This window comes from Platichthys flesus, chromosome 13 (genome assembly GCF_949316205.1).
Source record: "Platichthys flesus chromosome 13, fPlaFle2.1, whole genome shotgun sequence".
Lineage (NCBI taxonomy): Eukaryota > Metazoa > Chordata > Actinopteri > Pleuronectiformes > Pleuronectidae > Platichthys > Platichthys flesus.
Genome location: NC_084957.1, coordinates 6609653 through 6636401, shown reverse-complemented (window position 1 = coordinate 6636401; position 26749 = coordinate 6609653). Strand labels below are relative to the sequence as shown.

Genomic DNA, 26749 nt, shown 5'->3' with positions numbered 1-26749 from the left:
TGAACCACAGCCGCCCGGAGTGAACAACATATCATCTTAAATCAGATGTTTCAAAGTCCTTTGGTTCACGTGTGTCTTTTTTGTCCATATCTTAAACTATGAGTAGGGGACGTGGGCTGAAAACTTCTGATTGGCCAAAAAGAGAAGTGAACTTGACTTTATTGGCTGTTGGCCAATCTGATCGAAACGTTCTTCTCACTAGTTGAACATATAAATGTGTTATGTTAAATAGATTTTCTCAACACTGATAGAAATGTATTCAACTTATTTTATTGTTGATTTTCTTCTCTGGGCTACATATACAACAAAAAAGGTGGTAGAAACAATTTGAGAGTAAAACATAAAAAGTGTTTGTGTAGTTCACTGATATACTCTTGTGTTTCCCAAATATAACAATTTGCTCTGCCACTGACATCTGGGGGGCACTAAACTGCAAAGTCGTCTCCAGCGCAGATGTAGGTAAAAATAAAACCACTGACTCTGTTTCTAACAGATGGCAGCCTCATATTGTGTTAGTATTGGGATCATGTTTCTGGATGGATCCATGTCAGCTGAGGAAAATTAAAAAGTGTTTCGGGGGGAAACATGTAGCAGTGGAGCCTATATATGAAAATTCAATTGAGTCACACTCTGCAAAGCCGGTGGAGCCTAAGCTGTCAGATATTAGTTTATACCAGAGAGGAAACATGGCTTTGTTAGGGCTTTGGAAAAATCACCTGCATGAACCAGGTTCTCTGTGTGTGTTTGCTCATGTGTAACTCCTCCATTTGCAAACATGTTTCTGTATTGCCTCACAAAATAAGGTATCTTCTTTCACAAGGCCGACACACGGAGTCCGCCCAAGGAATCAGCTTCCTGTCTATACTCGGCTCAATGAAACACCCACAAATTGACAACAAGACAATTAAAAAATGTAAATACATTAAACAATGTCTCTGTATTGGAATAACATGAGTGTCCGTCATTTGGCAAACGCCCGCGAGCCGGATCCCTCTGCTGTAACTCACACACACACTTTCATCCGTCCACACGGCCCATTAATTTGCCTTAATGGTGAGCATGTGGCCGATGCAACTGAATTTGGCTTCCTCTTATCTACAAACGCATAAACCATAACCCGGAATATTTAAGACACTACCTGAGTCAGCCGATCACTAATTAATAGTTTGCAATAAAAGCTGTCTGGCAGCTCGAAGTTTCTCACAAATTGTTGGCGGGCCGAGGGAGTAATTAATGGAGGACATGGAGTTTAATTAGGGAAATATGGATGATTAACATCTTCACCTTTCTTCAATGACGAGATGCAGGCACAAAGTTTTAGAGGAAAAGAGAAGAGTGTTGATTTTATATACAGTGCAAGGTTGGACACTGCCTGGAGTTGTTGATTTCATCAAAATAAACCAGAAGGACATGCTGCTTTCACTCTACACCAACTATGATCACTTAATCCACACTGCTATGCATTATAGTGCACGTCCCTTATGTTTCAACTGTTTACATCACTTAGGTTTTCCATGTCACGAGGTGCGAAGGACACCTAACATTCTCGACAGATGGTTGGAATAATGCTTGTTCACTTCTAGAAGAGAAATACACCAGCAGAAGGAGAGTGGGAGATGGTTGGAGAGGATGGGAGCGAGTTGATCATTATACCCTGCCAGTCCCCCCAGTGTGAGGAGGGGGCGGGAAGGTGCTGAGCTCTGCTCCCAGTGGAAACTTCACATAATGGCAGAAGGTGCAAGTCGAGCAGAACAGAGGCTTTCGCTGTTCATCTGAATCCGGTCATGCTTATCGAGACATGACTTACTGAGCTTTATAGGAGACATGGAGAGGGACTGGTCCCATCATGTAGCCGGTGACAGTAATGGTGCAGTCTCTCATTTTATTATCATGCTATAGTGATTCAATAAAAAATATATTTTCCACAGAATGGGAAGGGTACTTGCTATTAATGCTCTGTGTATAGAGGTTGTCCTATATTTAAGACTGAAGTAGAATCAAAACATTTAAACTGTATCTGCCACAATAAGCCATGATTACAACATGAGGTTAAAAAAGCCCAACGCTCTTGAAATCCGATTGAGAAGTAAACGATAGGTGTTGTGGTGGAGCACTGATGACTCAGAGCAAGAAGGTTTCCTGTTCAAATCCCAGTTTGGCCGGGTGTTGTTCAGTGTGGAGTTTGCATGTTGTCCCCGTGTCTTTAAACACATAATGTAAAACACAGTCGGAGTAAACCCTTCACTTACTTTCTGCAATAATAGATCTTCCTGTCCAGTCATCATTAATCATCTGGATATTTCCAAAATGGACGTCACTGAAAAATATGCGGTTGGTCCCGGCGGTCTTCTGACTGTAGTCGAACGCCAGCGCTATGACGTTCTTGAAAAATGCAGGATTTTCAAACGGTTGGACCGGCGAGTTCAGGTCGCTCTCATCCGAAAGATGGATGCTTTTCAGTATAGTCCTTTCAGAGTAGAGGAGATAACCTTCGTAGCGCTCACAGGCAAAGCCTTCCTCCGCCAAGCGGCCGTGGGCGCAGGAGCACGTCCGGCGACCACTGCCCAGGTGGAAGCACAGCTGCTGGCAGCCTCCATTACTCCTTGCACACGGGTTGGTGCCTTCAAAACACAAGACGTGTGGTTACTGGTTTGTCTCATATTTTGCATTTGTGCAGTGATATATTTAGATAGTTGGTCACTTTGCACCACAGATTAGAATCACAGGTGAAGTGCAGAGCAGCAGAAACTAAACGATAAAAGGAATGCTCTACCTTTTTCTCTGCCTCTATTGAAGACTGTCACATCCTTCAAATTGACCCCTAATCCACTCCTCATGGTCACAGCCTCACTGGTGTCAGTCTTGAAGCCACGTCGGATTGAACCATTGGAGTGGGCTCTGAAGAAAACCAGAGGCAAAAGAAGTGGTTTCATTTTCAGAGCAGAAAGCCTCCTGCATTCTGATTTCACTCTGAAGAAAGGCAACGACAAATTTAGACAGAAGAGCGTTTTATCTGACAAATGTTAAAATCCAAACACTGCTATCAGCCCATTCTAACACAGAATTCAAGCTTGAAAAGATAAAAGTGCAATAAAGCTAACAGCCTCCCTCCATTGTCGTCCTCATTGTAAAGAGGAGAGAATGAGATGATTGATTGTCAAGTCATGCAAAAAATGTTAAAAAACATGCTCGACAAACAGGACACGGGATTATTTACTGCACAACAATTTATTTTGCAGGAATTTAAAATCTGCCTGAGCCACAGAGAGCCAACAACACTGTTCCAAAGAACTGCAGGAGAGAATAAATATGCATTAAAACACCAAGAAATAGGGCATCATTAAATTTAACTGTGTGCCTGATTTTACGGATGGTGGAGGGAGGATCTCCTGTTCCTGCTAATGTGAATTGTGTCTGGAGTATTTACTAAAATAGGTGGTGACCCTCTGCATTTGCTAGAAGGAGCTGCCATCGTTTATGATTTCATATGAGACCCTCACAGGGAAGGGTTAATGTCAGGTTAACATTGCAGGCCAATGCGTGTGTGTGCATTCAAGTAAATAATAAATTACCTGTCAGACCAGTAGATGTAAGGCCCAAACACAGCCACTGAGAACAGGTCCACGTTGGCCCCCGACAACACAATCTCCCGGCCCTCACCTGTCTCAAGGTTGATCCTCTCGATCTTATCTGTGCGGGCGTCGCACCAGTATAATGTATTTTCCTGGAGGGTCATTTTAAAATGCACATCAGACACTGAACGGCTTAGGCATAGTCATATAAAAGATCAGGTAGGAGGTAGGGTATATGTAGATAAGGAGGGGAGGTGGATGTGACTGTGTGTGACTGCACCTCGTAGTCTATAGTAATCCCGTTGGGCCACATGATGCCCGAGTTGACCAAGGTCACCTGGTCTGACCCGTCCAGGCGCGAGCGGCCGATGCAGGGGTTCTGACCCCACTCGGTCCAGAACAGATACCTGGTCAGTACAGTGACGTACAAACGCAATGCATTATTGAAATATATCTGTAATATAATTAAGAACCCTCCAATTTAGTCGGGCAATTTTCCTCTCACACAAACAGTTCGCTTTAGCAATTTAAAGGATAAACCTCAAGTGCATTTCGAGCATTGCCATTTGTAAATTATTGAGAATAAAAACAAACCAGCTAAAATGTTTCAACATGAATTAAAGGGGAAATAAAGGCCCACACACACTAAACATAAAGGAATGTAGACAATCTGTATTACTGCCAACACACTGAATACACAATCTGTGTATGTACTTTCCAGCCATCTCTTTGTTTCCTATATTACTATTTAGAGTTCCAGGAGGCAAATGCATTAAACATCACTTCTCTCTGCAAGAAAAGTCCTTTGAAGCCACCGTTAATAGGGATGCTATACTTTAAATCAAGTAGTGCACAGCTACAATGAAAAGGAAAACATAAAAACACAAATAAAGACATTATCTACCCTTTCTGTGGGTGAACAGCGATGGCCCTGGGCTGATCCAGTCCCTCAGATATGACCACTGAGCGGAATGCACCATTCAGACGGGAGATTTCTATGAGGTTGACACCGTGGTCTGTCCAATACAGGTTCCCTGAGTAGAGAGAAGCAATGGCCAAGTGTTCAACTACAGCAGCGGTTGATTGAGCATGAACATTTTATACTATACATATAAAGCACATTTGTTCTGTGGATTACTTTTCATTGTATGAAGAGTACCCGCTATTGTCACTAGGACTAAGACATCTACCTTATGCTGTAACAAGAAGCCGTTTATAATAAAGTGAGAATTAAACAGGTAATATCAACATGGACATGTGTGGTTATAAAGTCTGGATACTAACCAGCGATCCAGTCAACTGCGATGCCTTCAACCCGGCTGATGCCAGTGGTAATGATGTCCTCCCTCCAGGTCTGGTCACGCTTGGCACGGGATATTCTGTTCAGGCCCATGTCCGTCCAGTACACGGTGTCGTTTCCTGCAGAATGCACCGTACGGTTAATGACAGGAGAGAAATAGGTTGATTAATGCAGCTGCCACAAACAAAAGCTGCTAATGAAACCGCATTTTACAGCAGCTCGTCCCATTTCACTAAATGTTGTGTGGGACTATAAACTGTGATGGTGGAAAACACTCGCACGGTTCAGCCTAAGCTCCTGGTTGACGTAAAGCGGCCTGAGCAGGAAAAAGGCTGTCGTCTGCCAAATTTGACAGTGCAGTATATTGCTTCATGTAAAACATGGAGTTGGTTTTAAAACCCTATTACTTGGGCATTTCAAATAGTTGGTCATTTATCTGCGGTGCGGTCCTCAGGTGCATCTCTGTGCATTGCTTGTCACTTTGGCTCTGCGCAGGTTGTTAGGAGTTTAGGGGGCGTTATATGTTCATTTGTACTTTCTTGTTCCTGCTGCCTTAACACACTTAACACGTAGCTCACATATGACAGAATACAGCTGCGGGCCTTTCATCTGTTCTGCTCTGGCAGCCCGGCTCCTGTAATGACATGTAAATTATGCTATCCGCTGCTTCTTTTCGGATGGGCTTACTAATGCATTTGCATGTTCACCTGCACAAAATAACAAAGGGGAGGATGATCTGCAATCTCGCTCTATAATATCGTGTCTAATTTTGGCATGAATTCAGCTTTTATTCTATTTCCAAAAGCTGTAGTTACACATCGAGATCCCTCAGTTTCAGTTTCAGATATCAGGCTCTTTTTACTGGATAACAAACCGACTGATGCCGACTAACACTGCGCCTTTATCAGTAAGGGGAAGTTTATCTGGAAAGATTTCTGTCATTATTTATTCAAGTGTCCTTGCTCTTGAGCTTTTTAAAATGCTTGCCTCAAAATGTGTGTTTAAAAGATCAGATCAGGCAAACTGAGAGATTCAAAGTTTACAGCCATAAAGCGTGTATGTGAGGTACTAACTATACATAAGGAGGCACAACAGCACTTTGAGTTACTGTAAATGCCGAGGTCGGCATGTTAATGTGCCCACAATGACAATGGTAGCATGCTGAGGTTAAGTAGGTTTAATGTTGTTGTCTTAGCTTAACATGCTAGACCAATACTCGCTAATTAGCATTAAATGAGGCTTAGCAGGAAGCACTTTGCAGTTCCTAAAACAGAAGCACAGCTCTCATCTATCTTGTAGGCTATAGGTTCATGTATTTCACCAGATAAGCTTAGGTGGTGTGTTTTCAGAACACAATAGATAACAATGGATACCAAATAGAATAATAGTCCATCCAACATCTGTTCAGTGTGAACCAAAGGGGTGGAATGACCGATAGAGTGACCAAAACCAAAAATCCCATCTGACATCTTGACTCGGGAGGAGGAGTGGGTCATCCACTAACCAGAGGGTCGACCCCAGCCTGCCCAACTCTGCATGCCAAAGTGTCCTTGGGCAAGATACTGAAGCCCAAAAGGTCCCTGACGACTGGGCCAGCAGTGTATGAACGATGTGCGATAGAGAATAGCTGTTCTGTGAGTGGGTGATGCATGATCCTCAGGACTAGAGAAGCAGGGAACTGTTCTAAAACCACAGACCAGACCACTTACCTGTGGTTGTTACTAAATTGAAGAATTGATCTGCAAAAGGCATAAACAATGTCCCAACGCAAACACTTCTAATATAACTAGAAGCTTTTCTTGTTACCTCTGTTGTATTGAGGTATTGTATGTCCCACTTCATTAGTTAACAGTCCGTAGATATTAAATCCTGTGAGTTGTGGACGGATCTGCTGATCTTTGCCTCTGGCACAGTCAGGGCAGCTGCAACCGGTGAGGAATCTGTTCCAGCAACCTTTTGTATACATTTACATCTTCCACCCTCGTGCTTTGTGGAGCTACGTAGCAAACTGATAGCATACATATGGAATTACTCAAACAGAATTCTCAGTATTGCTTCAGGTTTTGTTTTTTTTTATAAAAAAGACTTGCAGCAAATCCTTAGTATATAAATGTAGTACATTTCAGCCATGCATATGCAATTTCTTCTACAAAGGGTTTGTTATCATGCATCAGCAGCAACCTATTGCATATATGGAATGGAACCGGCCTATAGTATATTCATGGTACTTGCCGGTGTAATGAATCTATCATTTTTATCATAAGCAGGGATGTAACAAATGACAGCACAAGCTATTGGGTTCATGCTTTGCTAGGTATGTGACGCTGCCTTCATTTTATACCATATTGGTGGAATTGCTTTGTATTATGATTGTTCCAGAAGCTTGTGAGGAAATAGTTTGATCATATTCATGCTGTGGTTCCCCTATAATGTGAAGTTATTACTCCTCCATCTACACTGCACTCTGCAAGCCCACAGATCATTATTCAAAAGAAAAATAGTGTTTTAAGACAGGGTTAAGAAGGGTTTGTGCCGTAGTGAAACCCTGATAATGCTACATAGAGGAATTCACTTCAAAACACAGTCAAATGTTTTATATGCTGTACATGGAAATGTTATCATTTCAAATTCTGAGTAATAATTCACATTTCCTGCTTGATTGTCACAGTAAACTAGAGCAGACTGTAGGAACTTTCATTGATTATCTCTCCTCTTGACATTTGAAGACACTTCGGGGGGGCATGTGCACCTCAGCATGGCCTTTCTAGTCACTGTAAAATTCTCCTACATTATCATTTCTGTTTGATAAAGGATTTCTAAGGTAACGTAATAATTAAATAATATTTTCACATTATAAGGACGCAATCAGGTTTGTACACATCCTCTGCTATCACCACCATTGAGAAGCACATCTTTACCTTTCTGGTTTTAAGAGTTAATTTCCACACAGTAATACGGTAATAACGCAGTAGCAGGGCCATTTTAAGAGGAAAATGTGTTATATTGAGAAAAATAAAATCCAAATTTATAATAGATTAGGTTTACATTTACAATAAAAAAGTTATAATTCATAAGGATTAATACGTTTCCTGTCTCATATTATGAATATGCTGCATCTTGTTAACCAATAGTATGGTAAAGGTTTTTACAAATACAATTTTACTTGTACCAATCAAAACAACAGGTATAAAATACAATTTAATAGAGAAATTATTCTATCAGGAAAACTGCTGTTTTTTCAAATTTACACTTGAGTTGATTAAACTGGTAAACCACAGTCATTAGGCATTTACACAGCTGCCAAATTACTAAATTAGTTGGTTTCAGGCTTATGTATCTGCTGCGTTAAACCCAATATCAAACACTCATTCAGCGGGGACAACCACTCTGTGTGTCTTATGGTATCATACCTGCGTGGAAGTCAACTCCCACAGCAAACAGAGTTCCTGTGATGGGCATGAGGGCTTCACTGTTGTCATTTGGCTCCAGAGCGATTCCCCGGATTCCCTCGTGGATGGAATACATCAGAAACGAATCAACACCTAAGGAATGAGACAAGACCGATTATACCCTGAAACACATGCACTAAAGCACGGTCAACTTTGAAAGCCCTCTGATCTATGTGGCGACAACTCAATATTTAGCTAGGGTCATGAAATGTCAAATGTTGATTGAGTCCTTGGGAAACTTACCTTCGCACGACATGCGGTCGCTGCGCAAGTTGTAGCCGACGGTGCAGGCGCAGCTCCGGGTGTTTTCAGAGGTGGGGAAACACAGCTGTGAGCATCCTCCATTGTTCAGCTGGCACGGGTTTCTTCCTGAATATCGTGCACAACCAACAACATGTAAACCATATGTACAATGTGGGTCTGTATCTGTGTGTGTGGCCTGTGTGACCCCCGCTTACCTTTCTGACCCTCTCTGTCGAACACCTTCATGTGAACCACCCCGCTCGTCTTGTTCCTCAGAGTCACAGGGTTCCGCCCGTCCCTCTTGTTAACGGTTCCCAGCTGAGCCGTCTCCTCATCCGCCCACCACAGCTTTCCACCTGTGAGCATCAATGTCATTGTGTGAAAAAAAATCTGGCCACAAAGTAAAAGCACGATTTCCATTTTCTTCCTTCAGGAAGCACTCTTCTTTGCAAATGGTTCTTTACATCTTCTTTGAAGTATGCAAACAGGAATGTGATTGGAACGATTCCTCAGAAACACTCGAGCACAATCAAACAGCGCCCTTCAACACCAATGCCGAGTGTAAACAGTGAGCTTCAGCTTGAAGTCTAACACACCAAGGCTTGCGCTCTTATATCGTATAAGCCCCTAAATAATTGAGCCATTCTCCAAGCTGATTTGAAATTAGAGAGTGAGACACACTGCACAGCCAGCTCTGATGATGATGATGTGGGTATCTTGCAGCCTGGGCACATAAAACAAAGGTTTAGATCCTCCATGTACTTCAACAGTTTTGGAGTGTTCATAGCAAAGTGAAATGGGCAATTGGATATGTATAAATTCTGTAGATGTATACACATTTACATTTGGTTCTATTACATGCAAACGCATATCTGGCAAATCCTCATCTTTATTCTTTTAAACCTCGTGAGGTAGACTCCTGTCCTGTCTGGCTCTGTGAGACACTGAACCTCCAGGCTTCAGCAGCACTGCTTTTGTGTCCTGTCTTTGTAAATGCATTACACACACAAAAAGGTTCCTAACCATGGCGCACTAAGCCAAACCACCGACACAGCCACTCTATCCTCCAGCCCCCTGCTCTTTCCTCAGCGACACACAATCCAGGCACTCTGCCACAGCCTCTTCGGACGGGGTAATGAACTCTCAATGTTAAAATCCCATTGAGGTGCAAAGTGGAGAAGAATCAGGTGGCTTCTGTCCCTCTAAGTTTAGGCACTGGATGTGGAGGGGGAGAATAACGTAAGGTAATTTCAGGCCAAATGTGAAAACATATAACCCTAAGGCGGTATGTTTGAATATAGGCAAGAGCATAGAAAGACAAACTCATTAGTAGAGAAAGAAAATAAAAATAAAGTTCTTGCACCAGTTCTTGCAACCAGCAACCACTTGCAGCAACCGCTTCCTTTCATGCAGTCTAATTAAGCAAAAAGCACTGGTCTACCTACAGGGTCTCTGCAAGTTTCAACATGTTCAAACTTTTTCATATTGCATGCTGCCAAACACAACAACATTTAAGAGCTCAACGGAAGTGGCATTGGATGAACGTCACAATAATTAAGAGCGACCTTAACTTATTTAAGACCTAGTGCATAATAATCTCATATATGCAAGAGTGAGGCCTATAATTCAGATTATTCCATTTTAATCTATTTTGACATTTTAAGACCCTGCAGAAATCCTCTACCTATACCTGAAATGAAAATAAAAGTGTGCCCCAAATAAATTATTACTCATCAGGTAAGTAGCAGCATTTTTTCATTTCCAAACACTAAAGCAACATGTGCAATTTCCTTAATCCCCACAAGGTGAGAAAACCTTTAAGGTCTATTTATTATATTCAACTAACATATACAAATACAAACAATCCCCTCATGCGTTGGTAGCTTCAGGCTCAAAGGAATGTAAAACTCATTTCCACAAATCAGACAGATTCCCATGAGTGAAAATGACAGTCTACATGCAGTTTACAAACATTTGACCCTGGAGGGCGCGCTAGCCAAGATTAGCTTTGCACCCAGTGTTAATTTGATGCCGTGGGGACCGGCAGCTAGCTGTGATTGCTCTGTTGTGGTACATCATATTCAATTTCCATCTCAGCTGCTAGTTTGATTCCAGGCAAGTCAGGGCTGATGGATCACTCACAGTTTCTAAATAGAAGCCCTCACCTTTCCCTCAAGCCAATCAAATTATTACAGCGCCCTCGGACCTGAGTGGATCGACCTTGTGTCAGTAACAGTGCCTTCATTATGCCTTTTCTCAACCAGCGCAAGCAATCACCACCACACACACTGCAAATGGAAAAACACCAAAAAAAGGAAACACAAGCATCTCAGCGAGACAACATGTCAGGAAGCTGTCTGAGAACTGCCCTCCACAGACTATCAGTGCACTGAGACAAGCTGCTGCTGAAACCCTTCTCCTGATTGTGTGTGTGTGTGTGTGTGTGTGTGTGTGTGTGTGTGTGTGTGTGTGTGTGTGTCTGCAGCTCCTGCTGTGTGGGAGCCAGAAGACCTGACAGAATTCAAGCCTTCCTCATTTATTTATGATGCTGCTTTGGGGGCAACCTTAACCACTTCAAACACGACCAACTGGTCAATGAAAGCTATCACACAGCAGATGAGAGAGGAGAGCCATTGTTAGATTAATGCTCATGAATGTTGATTGGTCAAATCCCCACAGAAAACTCAATACCAACCGCCACCTAATGATGCCTGCAAGTTATGTCCCTGCCACAGTCGACTGCTATTATTTCTGTAAATGAATATCGCTATTCTAATAACATTTATAATGCACATTTGGTCATATTCCATTAGGTGTCTAATCACAGCGGGCTGAGCAGAGGAGACACGGAGAGGACACTGAAGGAAACTTGCTGGTAAACACAGTGAATGTCCAGAAAATGCACTTAATTGCATCTTTCACCATGGAGACAAAACAAACATCTGCAGAAGGGGACATTACTCTGTAATGGTTTTCACCAACAGTCCATTTACTTGGCAACAGCAAGAAGAAGCTCCTGAGTGGAAAATGACCTGTCTGGCTGCTGTCATGCTGTCTTACCCCCGCCTCATTTTCAGCTGACCCAATACGTTTCACAAGTGTAGGCCCCATAGCTTATAGTGAAGGAGGAAAACTCAATGTCTGACCGACAAGGAACAAGTGACCATTACATTAAATGCATTTCAATGAGTATAGCAACAGAGTTTATAGTAAATATTCATCTTGTAGTGTTAAATGGGTACAAATAGTCTTTATATATTTGGCGGTTGTAGGTTTTCTATCATTGCCGATATATAATCTGGAAACTGGTGGAGAGGTTAAAAATAGTTCTACGATTTATAAAGCATAAAGCTTATCATTAATACATGTTTAATATACTATAATTACTATATTTGATAGATCAACATCCATAGTCTGAGAGAGTGAAGCCAATCATCAAGCTGTGATATTCATTAAAACAGGAAAAACACAGTTTCATGCAACAAATGCAATGGTAATATAATGTTCATTCTACCATTCAAAAACAATTTCCTCAACATAACAAAATGCCATTAATTGTGATTGATGGAGACCAGGACTTCATCCTTCTGCTGTACGTGCCACTGTGCAGGAACAAAGCCATTAGTCTATGTCACCTTGTGTTCTACCTCCCAATTCAGAAAAATGCAATAATGAGATCTGGATCAGCCATAACAAAAACAAACACTCTTCCTCCTTAGAGTGGCAGAATGTTAAAAAACAAACAAAAACAACTTTCTGCCACTGCTGTGCAACTCCGTGACCTTGTGATTAATGCTCTGCACATAGGGAGAGATTCCAGCACACAGGAAGTGGAGGGCTGCCATGATTAATAACATTCTTCCAGAACACAAAATATCACCCTGACAACACTTGCTGATTTTATCATTATACATTCTTTCATAAAAAAATTCAACTAACAACTTTATTTCCAGTGTGTAAGCTCCTTTCACATTAACATATTTGGCAAGCGACACGCGTTCACATATTCACAGGGCTCACTGGGAAGCTTCCCAGTTTCAAGCTGGTAGAAGTGAGGCGATGTCAAATTTAAATCCCCGTCTGCCGTAGAAAATAAATAAAAATTCCCAAAGAAAGGGGATGAATCACTGGAAATTTATTTTATTTTTATATGCAGGACATGCACAGTGTGAACAATACAAAATAATGGTTGATATTTGAAAACTGTGCGCAGTGCCCACTGCTGTTGTTGTGTTGCACACTTTGTGGGTGGTGTGATGTGAGAGCGACAATGTGTTTCGGCTACGCTGATGAATAACAACCAAATTACACTGACATATGCTCCTATTGGCAGTTTGAACGCATTTAGAAATAGAAAAGCCACACTGAAAATAAAGGTCTGGAGAACCTTCGAGCTAAAGAGGAGATTTTTCTTGTTCCCGGACACGTTGACTTTGATCTCAGGGCGATTTTCCAAATGAAGCTATGAGTTGATGGATAGGGCGACACACCGGATTCAGCACCGACACCAGGAATCAACATGTAATGAACACTTTCGTCTCTTTTCATTACGAAAGACGGTGAGAAAATCAATCATCAATCACTGCTGTCCTGGGTTTTAATTATCTGCCGCCCGTGCTGCTTCACACCACGTGAAGCACAACTCTTGCGAGCGCCGCCTTAATGGCTCCGTTCTCCAGCCACTTAACTGGTTAAACAAGTAATCCCCCCCCCCCGCAACTCTTGAACTAATCCCCCCAATGGCCATCTGATGCACTTGTGACAAGCCGCGCTCACCCATCACCGCCAGAGCTGTGCCTTTGGCTAACTCCCTCTTTAGAGACTCCAGCACTTCCAGCCCGCTGCCATCAAGATTGCACCTGTTGATAGTGCCATTGGCCGAGCTTATCCAGTACAGCTTGCTGGCGGTGTAGTCAACTGAGAGACCTGGGAGAGAGAGACAAGAGAAGAGAGGATCCCACATTAGCTCTCATTGTGAAAGGATGCATTAGGATACAGAGCGTGACTTTCAAAACATGGTCCAAAATTTCACTTTTTTTACTGCAAACAAAACCCGAGACATAGAGATGGATACTTAATAACTAAATCATAAAATGGTAAATCAATAGTAGGTCAGACGTGTAACATAAACATCATTTAAATATAACTAGATAGTGAGCAAAGATTATTCCTTGATTGTCAACTATGATTAGAGATTTGACCAGAGAGCGACTGTCGGGCAGTGCTGAGCAGTAGTCAGTGTGTAGGGAAGTCACTGATAAAGTTTTGTGTGTTTGTCTCAAGTGCACAGCTGAAGTTTTTTACGTACACAGATTTTCAGATTGAATAAACGCTAAACTCGACCTTCTTAAGAGTTTCATAAGATGGCAACATAATGGCTTGAATTCTGAAAAATATGCAGCACTGAGAAGGTGCAAATAAAAACGCTTCTTCTGACTAAAGCACAATCTGTCCTTCTCCCTCAAATACGTCCAGAGAAATGTGCTATAACAATTATAACCATTATAATTATTTCAGAACTGCATCACTGTAACAGCTAAATACTGTATTTGGTTGAGGTCTGATAGAAATGGTTATGTGTCTGTTGGCTCGTGTTGCCGGGGATCTCTTTATAACAAGTTGGCATGAAATATGAACAAGACAGAGACTGATTTCCTGGTTGACACCATGCCACCGTGTGTGAGATTCATGCCTGGCAGATTCACAGTCACAATGTGCCGTTAATTTAGCCTCGTCCCCGGGTCCGCACCGCACTCATAAATGAAGCCGGTCGAATTCAGCGTGCTCTGTTATCTGCAGCGCTGACAGGCCCAGGAGAACGAGGAAATACGTGGAGTGAATTATGCAGTTTTTGTGGTAAAAAGGGTTTGACCTTCAACTGTGTGGCAACAACAACAAGACATGAGGGCCAGATGATTGTTTCTGTTAAATCAGGCAACAACTGCTCGATCAAGCACACTTCATGTCTTTTGGAGTTACACTCAAAAGGGGAGACGGGATAATTATGGAAATATTAATGTTTAAAATGTTCTAGATCAGACAGCACTCACTCATCATTGACACTAATCTATTGGAATCAGTGCTTTGCAAGTGAAACATGATTGAAAGAATCAGGAGGATTAAGTTTCCAAGACAAAAAGTGTTACTTAGACTCTGACCCCTAACCCTCAGCTATTTTAATGCCTCAGAGTATTCCTTTACTTTTAAGATCTGCTAAATTATAACACAAAATGATCTGCTGCTGAGAAAACTTGATTTTGACTTCTGTCTGGTTTCTTTGCCGGGGGACAGAGCAATCAAAACCTTTCTCTTTTGGAAGATGTCAACTCTCCCCTTCTATTTGCATGTTTCACTGAAAAGTTGACCTGTTAAAATACACTCTACAGTCTTTATAAAAAGGCCTAATCGAGTCAGAAGAGTGGTTTGTGCTCTGCTGCAGAGATCCTTCACCTTCTCCAGAGGTGAGAATATCAACGATGTTCAATAGATGAACCCGAACCTACGACCGCGTCATGGAAAGCAGAAGGCTGCGTTTGGCTGATGTAAGTGGGAGGCGGTGAACTCGAGCGATACGCAATCCAAATGAAAGCTGTTACCATTACAACACAATGCAGCGTACAGCCAGCAGCTTTGAATGTGACGTGGTGTAATGATCCCTTCACTGTGGCCTCGCAGAGCGACACATTGAAGTAACGCGTTTTAACGGCAGAGCAAACCAGGTTCATCCTTTCATAGCCGTCATGTTAAAGCCGCCAAATAGAGGGATGCACTCTGCTTGATTATGTTTCTGTTGTAGGAAAATATTTGAACAGGACTTGTTCACATGCAATGATAAGAATGATGGAGTCACTACAATCTAATACATTGCATGAAATTATTAATAATAATTAATCTGCATGAATAAACATGCATGTTTGCTGTAAGAGCATCTGTAATCTGTGATATACTCATGCACACAAGTCTGTCAGTTCAGGTTTAGAACAAGAATATCATCACTTACAGCAAACACTTTATTACATTTTTATAGATTTACATATAAATGAGATTTCAATGTAAATTATTTCTTTGGGATTCATATTGTTAAGCATAGGTGCACACATGTAACACTTTAGCTTTGCATTAATCTGTATAGATTTCACAGGACTTGAGCATTGGCACACATGCAAAGCCTTGGACAGTCTCTACCAGACACTGACATTTTCAAAGAGTGTCTTTGACGCTGCCTGTTTCGATAACATCACCACGGAGGAGGTGGCTGTTCTTTCTGATTCTCCCTGACGTTGTTAAAGCAGAGGAAATGTCAGAGCAGGTACAAACACCACGTCTGATTCTAATTTTAAAAGTCGATATGTGTACTTGCGTGGAGTAAATTTATGATAATCAGATTATGGCAAAGTGAGATTATTAGAATTTTTCTACTAAACACCTTTGTGGTGTTATCTTCATCATATCGCAGCTGAAATGAATTGGGAATGAAGTGAGCACAGATGCAACACGGTGCATGCAGTGAAACAGCTGCTGAAGCCGGGAAATTTAATTGAATTAAATTACCATAAATTGAATCTATAACCAAACAAAACTGACAAATTCCCTCAGATGTATTTCTTGTTTCGTGGTATTAAGATGTTTTCAGTGGGCTACAATGACAAATCGAGTGCCGAGTTATTTGGGAAACCAAGTTATTAGAAACCATGTAACCTTGTCATTTACGTTCAGAGTAAATCAGATTATAAAATGCATGTTAACATATAATAGACAGACAGAGCTCGGTCACATGTGAGCTACAACTGTTCCAGTTGAGTGTGAGATACTGACCCACGGGATCCCTCTGGTTCTGCTGGAGGACCTTGCTGTTACTCCCGTCCATGTTCGCCATGTTGATGGTGTTGCCATCTGTCCAATAGATTTTCCTGTGTGTGGAGGTGTGAGGTGAATAGGTAATGATCCAGTCAGGCACGAGAAATAACAAGGTGTTTAACAATCAATACATGTTTCTTATTAATTGTCCCTAGTAACCCGATAGATTGGTTCCACGTGACCTGTGAATATGTCTAGCTTGTAGAACATACAAGATACAAGATACATCGTCTCTTTACCACGAGGCTCTGATCCTACTTGTACGGCTGAGGTCCATCGTCGGGTCTCCTAAGACCATGCATCGAAAGTAAGGTGCTGACACAGTGAAGAGACGGCTCTAATCTACTTACCCCTTGGCGGGGTGCACTACAAGGCACCTTGGCTTATCAATGCCGTGGATGATGGAGGTCTTCAGGGAGCCATCAAAGCGAGCCACATTGATTTGTGACTCGTCATTTTCAGAGCTGAGCCAGTACAAGTTCCTTGAAAGCCAGTCTAAAGCCAGGCTGCGGCAGTTCACTATGTCTGTTGGGGGAAAAGAACATGGAGAGAGCTGTGTGCTTAAAATATAATGCAAATGAGCTCAGGTAAATTGGCTACATCGAACAAAAGCAAAATACGGAACAAATACTATGATATTCAACAAATGATGTTTACTCTAAATTGATGCAATCATCTCAAACAGATAAAACAGACACAAATTCCAGCCAACAACACCCACCTGCAGAGATAATGGTCTCCAGCTGGGTGCCGTTGATGAAGGCCCGTTTGATGGTTTGTGTTTTGATGTCGGCCCAGTATATCCTCTCCTCCTGGGCGTCGTAGTCCACCATGGTGACGTCATCAATGTCCGGCACCGTCAGCGCCGTCATGACATTCATGTAAGGATTGTCAATGTCCACACCGCGGATTTCAGAGCGCCGCACGTACAGGAGGAACCGCTTCAGAGCTGGCGAGGGGATTCAGAGAATAATCATTTGAGTTATCAGATCCGAGTGGGGGGGTGGGACTGTTAAACCCTAATGTAAATGCTATGGACAGTAAAATGGGATGTAAAACAAAACCCTGTTCCCCCTTTTATTAACACAATCTTTTTTGTTTCTTTACCCTGATAAAATAAGAACAATGCAGAATGAGAAAGATCCTACTCACCAAAGCAGGACTGTTTGTTGCTCGAGAGCTTCATGAGGTGTGGACAGGTGCAGGAAGCAGTGCGATTGTAATTGATGAGACAGAGATGTGAACAGGGACCACGTCCATCATTCCCTTCACATGGGTTGGAGGCTGATGGGAGGAGAAGGGAGACAAAGAGAAAAGGGACGTGTCAGAACACACAGTGTCAGCAGGGAAGGTGGCAAGCACGTAGATAGGCCGGGATGAATATTGGACCTGAAATCAACAAACAGCCTCTGCAATCTAATAAAGTATAATTATTATAATTATAGTTTACTTGTGTAGCACCTTTTCAAAAATAAAGTCACAGCAGACAATTATAAAGAGAGCTGCTGGAGTAATAACAAGAGAGACAGACGCCATCATAAAATCTTCCATCAGTACAACCAAGAACAATTACGCTTTGGAAGAAATTTCTGAGGAGATTTTGAGCTGGTGAGTCTGAGCACCTCAGGCAGGTCATTCAGGAGCTGAGGTGCCGAAACAGCAAAGGAAAGATTCCCTAGAGCCATGAATCTAGTATTATCTGGTTTGTGAGTGAGAACCTCAGGCTGCACACATGCTGGTCGAGGAGGAGCAGAAATCAGAAAGTCTGCTATGAAGAGATTTAAAAAGGAATTAAAAACAAGATTAAAATCAATAAAAAGATTTGGTAGCCAGTGTACAAACTCTCTCTAAAAAAAAAAAAAAAATCCTCCCATCATCTTCACTTCTTATCCACTGAGGGTTTCAGGAGCAGCTGGAGTTAATCCCAATGTTAGCGGGAAGCTGGTTAAAACCCTGGACAGGTCACCAGTGAATCAAGAGGCTGACATACAGCCATTCCCTCAACGATAGTGTGCCAAAGTGAGGCAGTGCTAACCACTCTACCACTGTGCAGCAGTCCAGTGTGTAAAACCTTAAGTTGTGTAATGGTGGAAATGTACAATCAACACTTAGGAGGTAAAACCAGTAAGAGCAGATGGCTTTAAAGGGCGATCAACAATATTAAACAGAGTCCTGGGACTACGCTTGGGTATGGTCATTAAATCTGAAAAATATTTAGCCCTCAGTCTTAACAAGCTTATTATATGATGCCAGTATTGTCTTTATCGGCTGCTACTGCACTTAGTGTGTGGTGTTGTGCTCTCTCTCTCTCTCTCTCTCTCTCTCTCTCTCTCTGACTAACTGAGCAGAAGTGGAAAATCAATATAATTTTCAAATTTGTCTTTTTCAGGGGCAACATTTCAAAGATAATTAAAGTTGTTTACTGGTGCAACAATATCAGAACTAGTTTCTCAGACAGTTAATTGGAGTAATGGTATAAATATAAATAACTCAAAACATGTATGTACACCGAGTCAAGCAAGTGGCCATGATTATCAATGTTTTGTTTCAATCAAGATAAATCTGTGATACATGGGAATTCAGAGAGGGCTGAGTTTAAACAATCTTCCACTTGAAACAGCAGACTGTAACAACCTGTCAGAGTCAGCACTGATATGAGGAAGTATCAGAGAACTCTGAGAGGAAGACTAAATCGGATCCAGAGGGTGATAAACAATTAAACAGAGATAAGAGAGTACATTACATTATTTGAATGGTCCTGCACCATTACACGCTGCATTTATAGCCCTGTGTCATCATGCCCATTAAAGAAAATGCAATGTCTAAATAGAAAAATAAAGCAAAGCTGAAAACAACCATCATCCTCTTAATGTTCTTTGTTATTGACAAAAAATTACAAAGCATCAAACCATGATAGTTCCGTAGAGAAATACAAAAATCAATTCAGTTTTTATATTCAATCTGAAACAAGCTCACAGGCTAAAAAGTAGGAGAAATGACACAATGTCCTTTTTACTCAAAAATATTAGCAAAAAGGTATTGCTATATTTACTCTTTGTGACCTGTCAGAGGTTGAGGGTGACATTATGTCATCCACCATGTTCCTGTAGGGCACCAGCATAATAGGTGAAGACCTGTCACTTCCCAGCAGGCATGCACAGCAAGCTGAATTTCACCAGCTCTTAACGTTTAAAGGCACAAAACATTTGAAGGACCATATCCAGAAAAATAGGACGTCACCCACAGTTCAGCTATTTCCCATTATTCTGCAATCACATTTCATGCATCAAACTCCTCCATCTACCGCGGGTGATTCATGTCAAACAAGCTCATTCAAAGTTCATTTCCAGGGCTCCTTCAGTAGAACACTGAAGAGCGGCATTGCAACACAAATGTGGTTTATTTAAGTCCCCCCAAAAGAAATGCAGCTCTGTGTTTGTGCGAGCAGGAAACAACACCCAGCTGACTCAGTGTGGGGACCAATCACAGCAGCGGTATATTCACCTGATTCGTGCTCTTGAGAGATGACAACAACACAGAAGAGGCTCTAACCTGTCGGATTCCTTTGTAGGAAATAATGGTACTCAGAAAAAATGAGCAGATGCTTATTTTCAATCTCAATGAGCATATTGTGAAAAGAGGCAGCGTCGTGATTAGATGTTCAAAGACGTCATTATCTCTATCTGTTCAAAAAACTCAATAACAGGAATCTGCAAGTGAGAGATCTGTACAAAACAGGTTCTGTTTCAAAAAGAAAATAGAAACTGTAAAAGATAAAGACATGAGGTAAAATAGCATTCTGTTGAAGGGAAAAATGGTTTGATGCAGAGAATGTTCCTGCAATTTACATCGCAAATTTAAATAACTACTTTATAAGTGGAGAACAGAAAACACACAAACTTTTTCACAATGTGAGGATTTGACAATAATCCAGCTACAACACAAGGCTCTTCCTTTGTTACCTCCACCTCATCTTTCTAGATGCGACAGTTTAATCCCTTTTCAACGTAGAGACAAATGAGACGACTTTCAACAGGTTCCAAGTTTCATTTCATGGTGTGAGAGGAAAGAAGTCTTTTGGCTCACTACAGCTCGTCCTCGATTCAAGAGACGGCTTGGCTGATTGTTCTGTGTGTATTAACGCTGCATGTGTGCCTATTTGATTTTGTAGGGAGTATTTGCACAGGTCATCGAATGTTGACAAAAATATAGTGTGAACTTTTTACAGAAGTTTTACAATGACTTGCTAATAAATACACATTCTTGCTTACAAACAGAATTAGCATCTTTATCTTGAGACCATCAAAAATGGTGTTAATCAACTCATTCAGTTCAAGGTACTTTAAATATATCAGTTGCTTTCCATTCATTCTGCTCTCTCACATAACATATTTAGATCCAGGTGCATCCATATCAGTGACGATACAATTTAATACACAAGTTATTCCTGCCACTGAGAAACCTATAACTGCTGCGCTCATTTGTTTCTCTGCCTGTGTCACAAAGCTGCTGACACAATTACAGAGCAGTTTGTCTGCCTGCAGTAACTGTATCTTCTTAATTGCATAAATATCATTGTGTATTTGCAAAGCTTTGAACATATTGACCAAACAGCATTAATGAATGTTACGATCCAACTAAATTATCCTCAGCACCTTCTTACTTCAAGTACTTTGAATCAACGTAAAGTATACGTACATGTTGTATCAGTAAACCAATTCTCCTCTCAATGTATCAATTTTTTTCATATTAAAAATATAAACAATATGAATAAGGAAGGCGATCCATTGTAAGTGAAGTGCAGTAGAAAGTGCAGATGTTTAGAATGTAGTGAAATGGATCTAAACAGTACCTGACGATAACTCCACTTGATACAAGTACAGATACATGACAAATATACTTAAGTACAGTTACATGTACATTAGTACTTCTCACCACTGAATACCATTGACTTCCTGTTTAATTGATTAAAACCCAACCCAGCTGTTGACAGGGGACATTATTTCCTTCACTGGTTGTTATTTGGGTGTTTATAATAGTAGTAAAGTAATGAATATACTACTAGTTACTTTATGACCCCCAGTCTATGATCAACTAATCACTTGTTTTATAATAACTGTAATCAACCTCCTGACTTGTGACTGCCTGTTCCCCAGTGTTTCGTTAAACCGCTGCCTTGCTTTTCAAATGACGAATCATTTAAAGGCTGCCGGGCTCCAGTGGACCTGCACCTGCTGAATAGCTCCTGACACAAGCCTCATATGTGCTGCTCAGTTCACCCCCTCTCACCACATCCCTCCAGCTGATCGGGGTCTAGAGGAGCGTCACATCTTTAAGGCCTGGGTTTGTGGCTAGAGTGGATAATAGCCAGACCCCCCCCCCCCCCCCACCCAACCCAGATGAGCTCTTCTAAATCGGATTAGGAACGCTTACCGTCTTCTTTGGAATAAGCAGTCGCATTTGCCTCCACTTATCTATAGTGAACAGTCAGGAGGATGCAGATACAGGAAGGCAACATGCAAATGAACTTGTGACACACTGACGGAGCAGTGCATTAGCACCGGAGTAATGCCCATTGAGGGACGGGGAGACTTGGCAATGCAGAAAAGGGCAGTTGTCGAACAGAGTGCTCAGTCAGTCGCTCTCAGCCAAAGTGATCCATCCTCCAGTGTCTTATTTTGGCCGACCTGCTTTAATAATCAATCAAAAATCTCTGTATACAGACTGTTAACGGGACTGAAAGAGAATTGGAAACAGTTTTCATTCATTTTAACCTCATATATGCTGATCTGCATATATGAAATACAAATGGTTTGATGTATCTCAATGTTTTATCAGACAGCATATGAGCTGTGGAACTTTTATGGTCAGAATCTCGGAATTCTCAGCTTTCATAAAAATGTATTACTTATTCAGCTGTGACACTTCACTTCAGAAGCCTTCACTGAAGTATATTAAGAATATTAATGAAGGCTCAGACCTTTTTAATGTATTTCCTGGCATCACAATACACTATTCATATTACTAATTGATCTGTCTATTGGATGTGCCACCATTATTCGAAGGCAGATTCATTCTGAAGCTCTGTTTATTCACGTCTGGGGGAAAAAAATGTGACATTTTAGTATGTAGTATTATGGCAATAATTTGGATAATGAGAAAACACATTCAGAGGTATACCTAACTCAAGCAAAGCTAATTCTTTGCATGAGTACCTCTTTCACTCAGACTCGTGCTCACTGATTGATGGGCCAAATGAAGGCAGAGGCAGAAGTTGAAATGAATTACATCGTGCTGTTTTTTACCTCCTGTCACTTCATGAGAATTAATTGTTTTAAAGGACAATTAATTATTCGTCCACAACTCAAGTACTGGTGGGACTGAAGATAAATGTCATCTGAATTCTTAAAAGATGATAGGATGTGATGAGTTTGAACCCTTTTAGTGTCATGACATACCTGGAATGAAATGATCACTGTTTTTGAACCTTTCTAATACCAGTTATTTTACTGGTTTTGTTATGAATGACAATTAATTACAGTTTGCGATATGGAGGTCAGTTGCTCTTGAACCAAATTTATAGATTCAGATGCATGATACAAATGATACCCTTCTGTTTTATTTACAAGAATTTTATCCTGTTGTGATATGTATACTAATAATAACTTAATTTGTATAGCACTTATCTAAACATGGTTACAAAGCCTATCACACAAAAAACCCATGGGAAAATGAGGAATGAATTATAAAAAAAGGCAATCAGTTCTTCTTTAAGAGTCAAATCATAACATAAAAAGGTCAAAACCTTACATTTATAGAGAAACCCAACAGTTCCCAACATGAGCAAGCACTTTGGAGATTGTGGAGACACATAGACTGTGTTTACATCCCGGTTATTATCTGGTGTTGAACTGATAATTTACTCTATTCCAGTGTCCTAGATAAGCCCTCTATCCTCGTTTTGAGAAACATGATTTTACAAGTTGGATCACTACGTAAATCATTGAGATACTGGTGCATGTTTACATCTTATCCCGCTGTCTGAGCACTGCCGACCACCTGTGCAGGTGTAGCTTCAGCTAAGTGACGTAGCTGAAAAAATTGGGGCAACAACAGCATCTCAACTCTTGTTTCATGACCAACTCTGATACACAGCCTCTAAAAGGAAACCGTATTTATAAAGAATATTGCGCTCACTAAGCTCCGGAATGAGAACCCACACACTCCAGTCTTCATCCAATGCATCCTGGTGATATCACCACAAACGGGTCAAAGTGGAGGACATGTTCAATAGTTGCTGTTTCTCTTGTCAATCCACAAAAACATCTTAACAGATCTTAATTCACTATAAGCTTAATGTCAATAAGAAACAACCCCTTCAGCAAAACTTACTTACATACTATGAGCACAAGCAGAAAAGGCAGTAAATCTGTTCTCACCTTGTGGCTGCCTGCTGGGGTGGAAGATCTGCAAGTCAAAAGGCTGGGCACTTGTCTTCTGGATGACTGTCACATTTCGCCCAGTCCACTTATTGGCTCTCGCTAAAGTATTGGTCCTCCAGTCCGTCCAGTACACGTTGCCTCCATACAGAGACACAGCAAAGGGATGGGACAGGTATTCGTGGCCCCTGAGGATCTCAATGACCCCGGTGCCGTCGTAGAGTGCAGAGAAAATCGCATCAGAGCTGTTCAAAAGACATGGAAATAAAGGGCCACATGAAAGTTCAAACTGCTCTTCAAATGCATTGAAAAGGATCAACGCAAGTAGGCGGATCAAAGTTTAACCCAGCAGTCCACTGATGGAACTGTTAAATTGTTCAAGACCCTCTCAATACCAAACATGGCCATTGTACTAAGATCTTTAAATATTACATGTCATCCATTATTGAGCGCCCACTGGTTGTACATCGGCGAATCAAGGGGAATATCTACTGAATCCTTTGCAGTAGAATATGTCATACACACAAAACAAAAGGTGTGGAAGCTTCTGCACGCAGCAGGAGAACTCTAAACGGCATACCGTGCATCTGTCCAAACAATCCTCTTCTCCAGATGATCCAGAGTCAGTCCATTAGGCCAGGCGCCAATTTCCATGTCCTTAAACACAATGTGCCGACCTCCTCCACTCATTGATGCGGCCTCGATTCGGGGGAAAGTAGCGTCCCAGTCGGTCCAGAAGAGGATCCTTGGTGTAGAAACACAAAGAAGGCAGCAGTTAGTATCAATCACTGTCTGTTTGCTTTTACAAGGAATAGCAGCAATTAACTTAATGGGATTTTCTTTAAAATAAAGGGATGTCAGACATTTTAACAATATGACCCCTACACTGCAAACACACTAATGCTGTTCTGACATTATGCATTAACAGACAGTGATGAGGATGCCTGTCCCAAGAACAGCCCCAGCGATCCAGTGCAACCCTCAGCATCTGTGACAGGCCTTGAAATGGCAGACCATCTGTTTTATTATTACTTTTCACAGCTCAATGAGGCCTGAAAATGAACAGTGTCCTACTCCAACCCAGCAAACATCACTTCTGTCCTGACATGGTCCACAAAGTCAGCTATAGAATGCCAGAGAAAATGGGTGTTCAGGCTTAAATCAAGTACTGACGACAACCAAACAGCGTTGGGCAGAAATATCCCTGTCCAGATCAATAGCAGTATTCACTTGATAAGGCCTCCCTGATCGATGACCCACTCCTTTGAGTGGATTCAAGTAATTAGATTAAATTTATTGCCCTGGGATGGAAAAGCGTCTTTAGGCACCAAAAGCACCCATTAATCCTACTCTGCACAGCCATGAAACGTAGTCATCCTCCCCAAAGAGGCCGGGTAGTATTGTAAAGAGTGCATGAGCAGATTAGTCAATTTTTAAGAGTGTTAAATTGATTTTAGGAAACTTGTCTGGGTTTTGCTCTAATCTGAAATATACTGGCCACAGTATACAACCACTGGCTAGATCAAAGATGCATTAATCCGAATTAAACACCCAGTATGAATAAGTAGCATTTCAGCAGCAGCAGAGAAAAAAATATTCCAGTTTTGGTATAATTTGCCCTTTCACACATCATCAGAAATAAAAACGTGCGATGTAAAAAAGGAAGCGCCAGAAATAACCCAAACTGTGTTTCCAGCAGTTACTCTGAGAAAGTAAATCAAATGTTTCAGTTAATAGCTAATAGCCAGTCGGTTATTCTGCCATCACTCTCTGATAAAACTAACGTGTTTATAAATCTACCAGAGTGGAAACTACCTAGATGGACATACATTTACCATCTGAGTTTTTATTTTTAAAGGCAAAACACTTTGTGGATGTCATATAAGGTGAATTTTAACAGATACCTTTTTGGTATATGACAACAGGCGTAAAGAGAGTGGAGGATCAGAGCTGAAGTCTCACAAAGGGGGACAGGTCTCACTCATTATTAGTTGATGATGCAAAAACACGTCAAACACAGCAGCAGAGCACATGTCCTAATGTTGAACTGTCCTGCTAGTAGGGTGAACTTCTCTCTGACATGTTTATTTAAACCCCACATTAAATGAGGAGCAGGGCCGCGAGAGGCCTACCCGCCACGCCACCACTACCATCACCAGCCTTGCATGATGATGTTACGTGTCTGACACAGATTCCAGTGCTGTGGCTGCAGCTGAGTCACTCCCGTGGATCAGCACACTCATGAGGGACAAACAAGAACACCAGAGCTGCAACACGCACAGGCTGAGTTCTCACGTTCGGTGGCAGCTGCAGGACATGTTTTTCTAACTTGTGACTGTCGCCTGCTGTTTCACTGGGAAAGAATAGGAATAATGAAGCAACTAAATATAGCCACTGAGAGCCTTTACTGTTCAAAGAGAAATATCTGACATTTTTTTAAATCAAAGTGCATTGATTTTGCACAGTGTTAAGTCCCACACCTGCAATACACAAGACAATGACCACAAACCACTGCACTCAACCACCACTCCACTAATCATTATTAAATCATATCAAAACCGAAGACATTGCATATGTTTCACAGGTTTTAGTGCAGAGTCGTCTTGTGAGCTAATGTTAGCAGGAACATTACAACAAAAACAAATCACATCCTCCTGCCAATATCTCCACCTTGTTTACCAAAGTGCCTGAACCAGCCAGGAGAGTCACAGCACAGTGACACTGAAATGCTCCTTCACCAGCTCCTCCACCTGACAGCACGGGCAAACACTGACAGTTGTGTTTGATGGAGCGCCAGGCCAAGACAGAACTGCATGCCTGCTGGGAAGTGAACCTGGGTCTCTCTTCAGTGGTGGGTGTGTGCTTTTTTTTCCATATCCCCCACTCAGA

General features: G+C 41.5%; 1 protein-coding gene across 1 annotated transcript in view; it reads right to left on the bottom strand.

The window, feature by feature from the left end:
• The window catches only part of lrp1bb (low density lipoprotein receptor-related protein 1Bb), a 230197-nt gene that overhangs the window by 63112 nt on the left and 140336 nt on the right, over positions 1-26749 (bottom strand). The window contains exons 26-41 of the mRNA XM_062402272.1: positions 24441-24605; positions 23861-24105; positions 17574-17705; positions 17143-17370; positions 16772-16946; positions 16380-16474; positions 13341-13490; positions 8780-8920; positions 8565-8690; positions 8283-8414; positions 4857-4991; positions 4477-4606; positions 3853-3979; positions 3573-3724; positions 2774-2898; positions 2250-2621 (exon numbers count right to left, since the gene is read on the bottom strand). Of these exons, the coding sequence (XP_062258256.1) occupies positions 2250-2621; positions 2774-2898; positions 3573-3724; positions 3853-3979; positions 4477-4606; positions 4857-4991; positions 8283-8414; positions 8565-8690; positions 8780-8920; positions 13341-13490; positions 16380-16474; positions 16772-16946; positions 17143-17370; positions 17574-17705; positions 23861-24105; positions 24441-24605 (2630 nt within the window). The remainder of the gene's footprint in view (positions 1-2249; positions 2622-2773; positions 2899-3572; positions 3725-3852; positions 3980-4476; positions 4607-4856; positions 4992-8282; positions 8415-8564; positions 8691-8779; positions 8921-13340; positions 13491-16379; positions 16475-16771; positions 16947-17142; positions 17371-17573; positions 17706-23860; positions 24106-24440; positions 24606-26749) is intronic.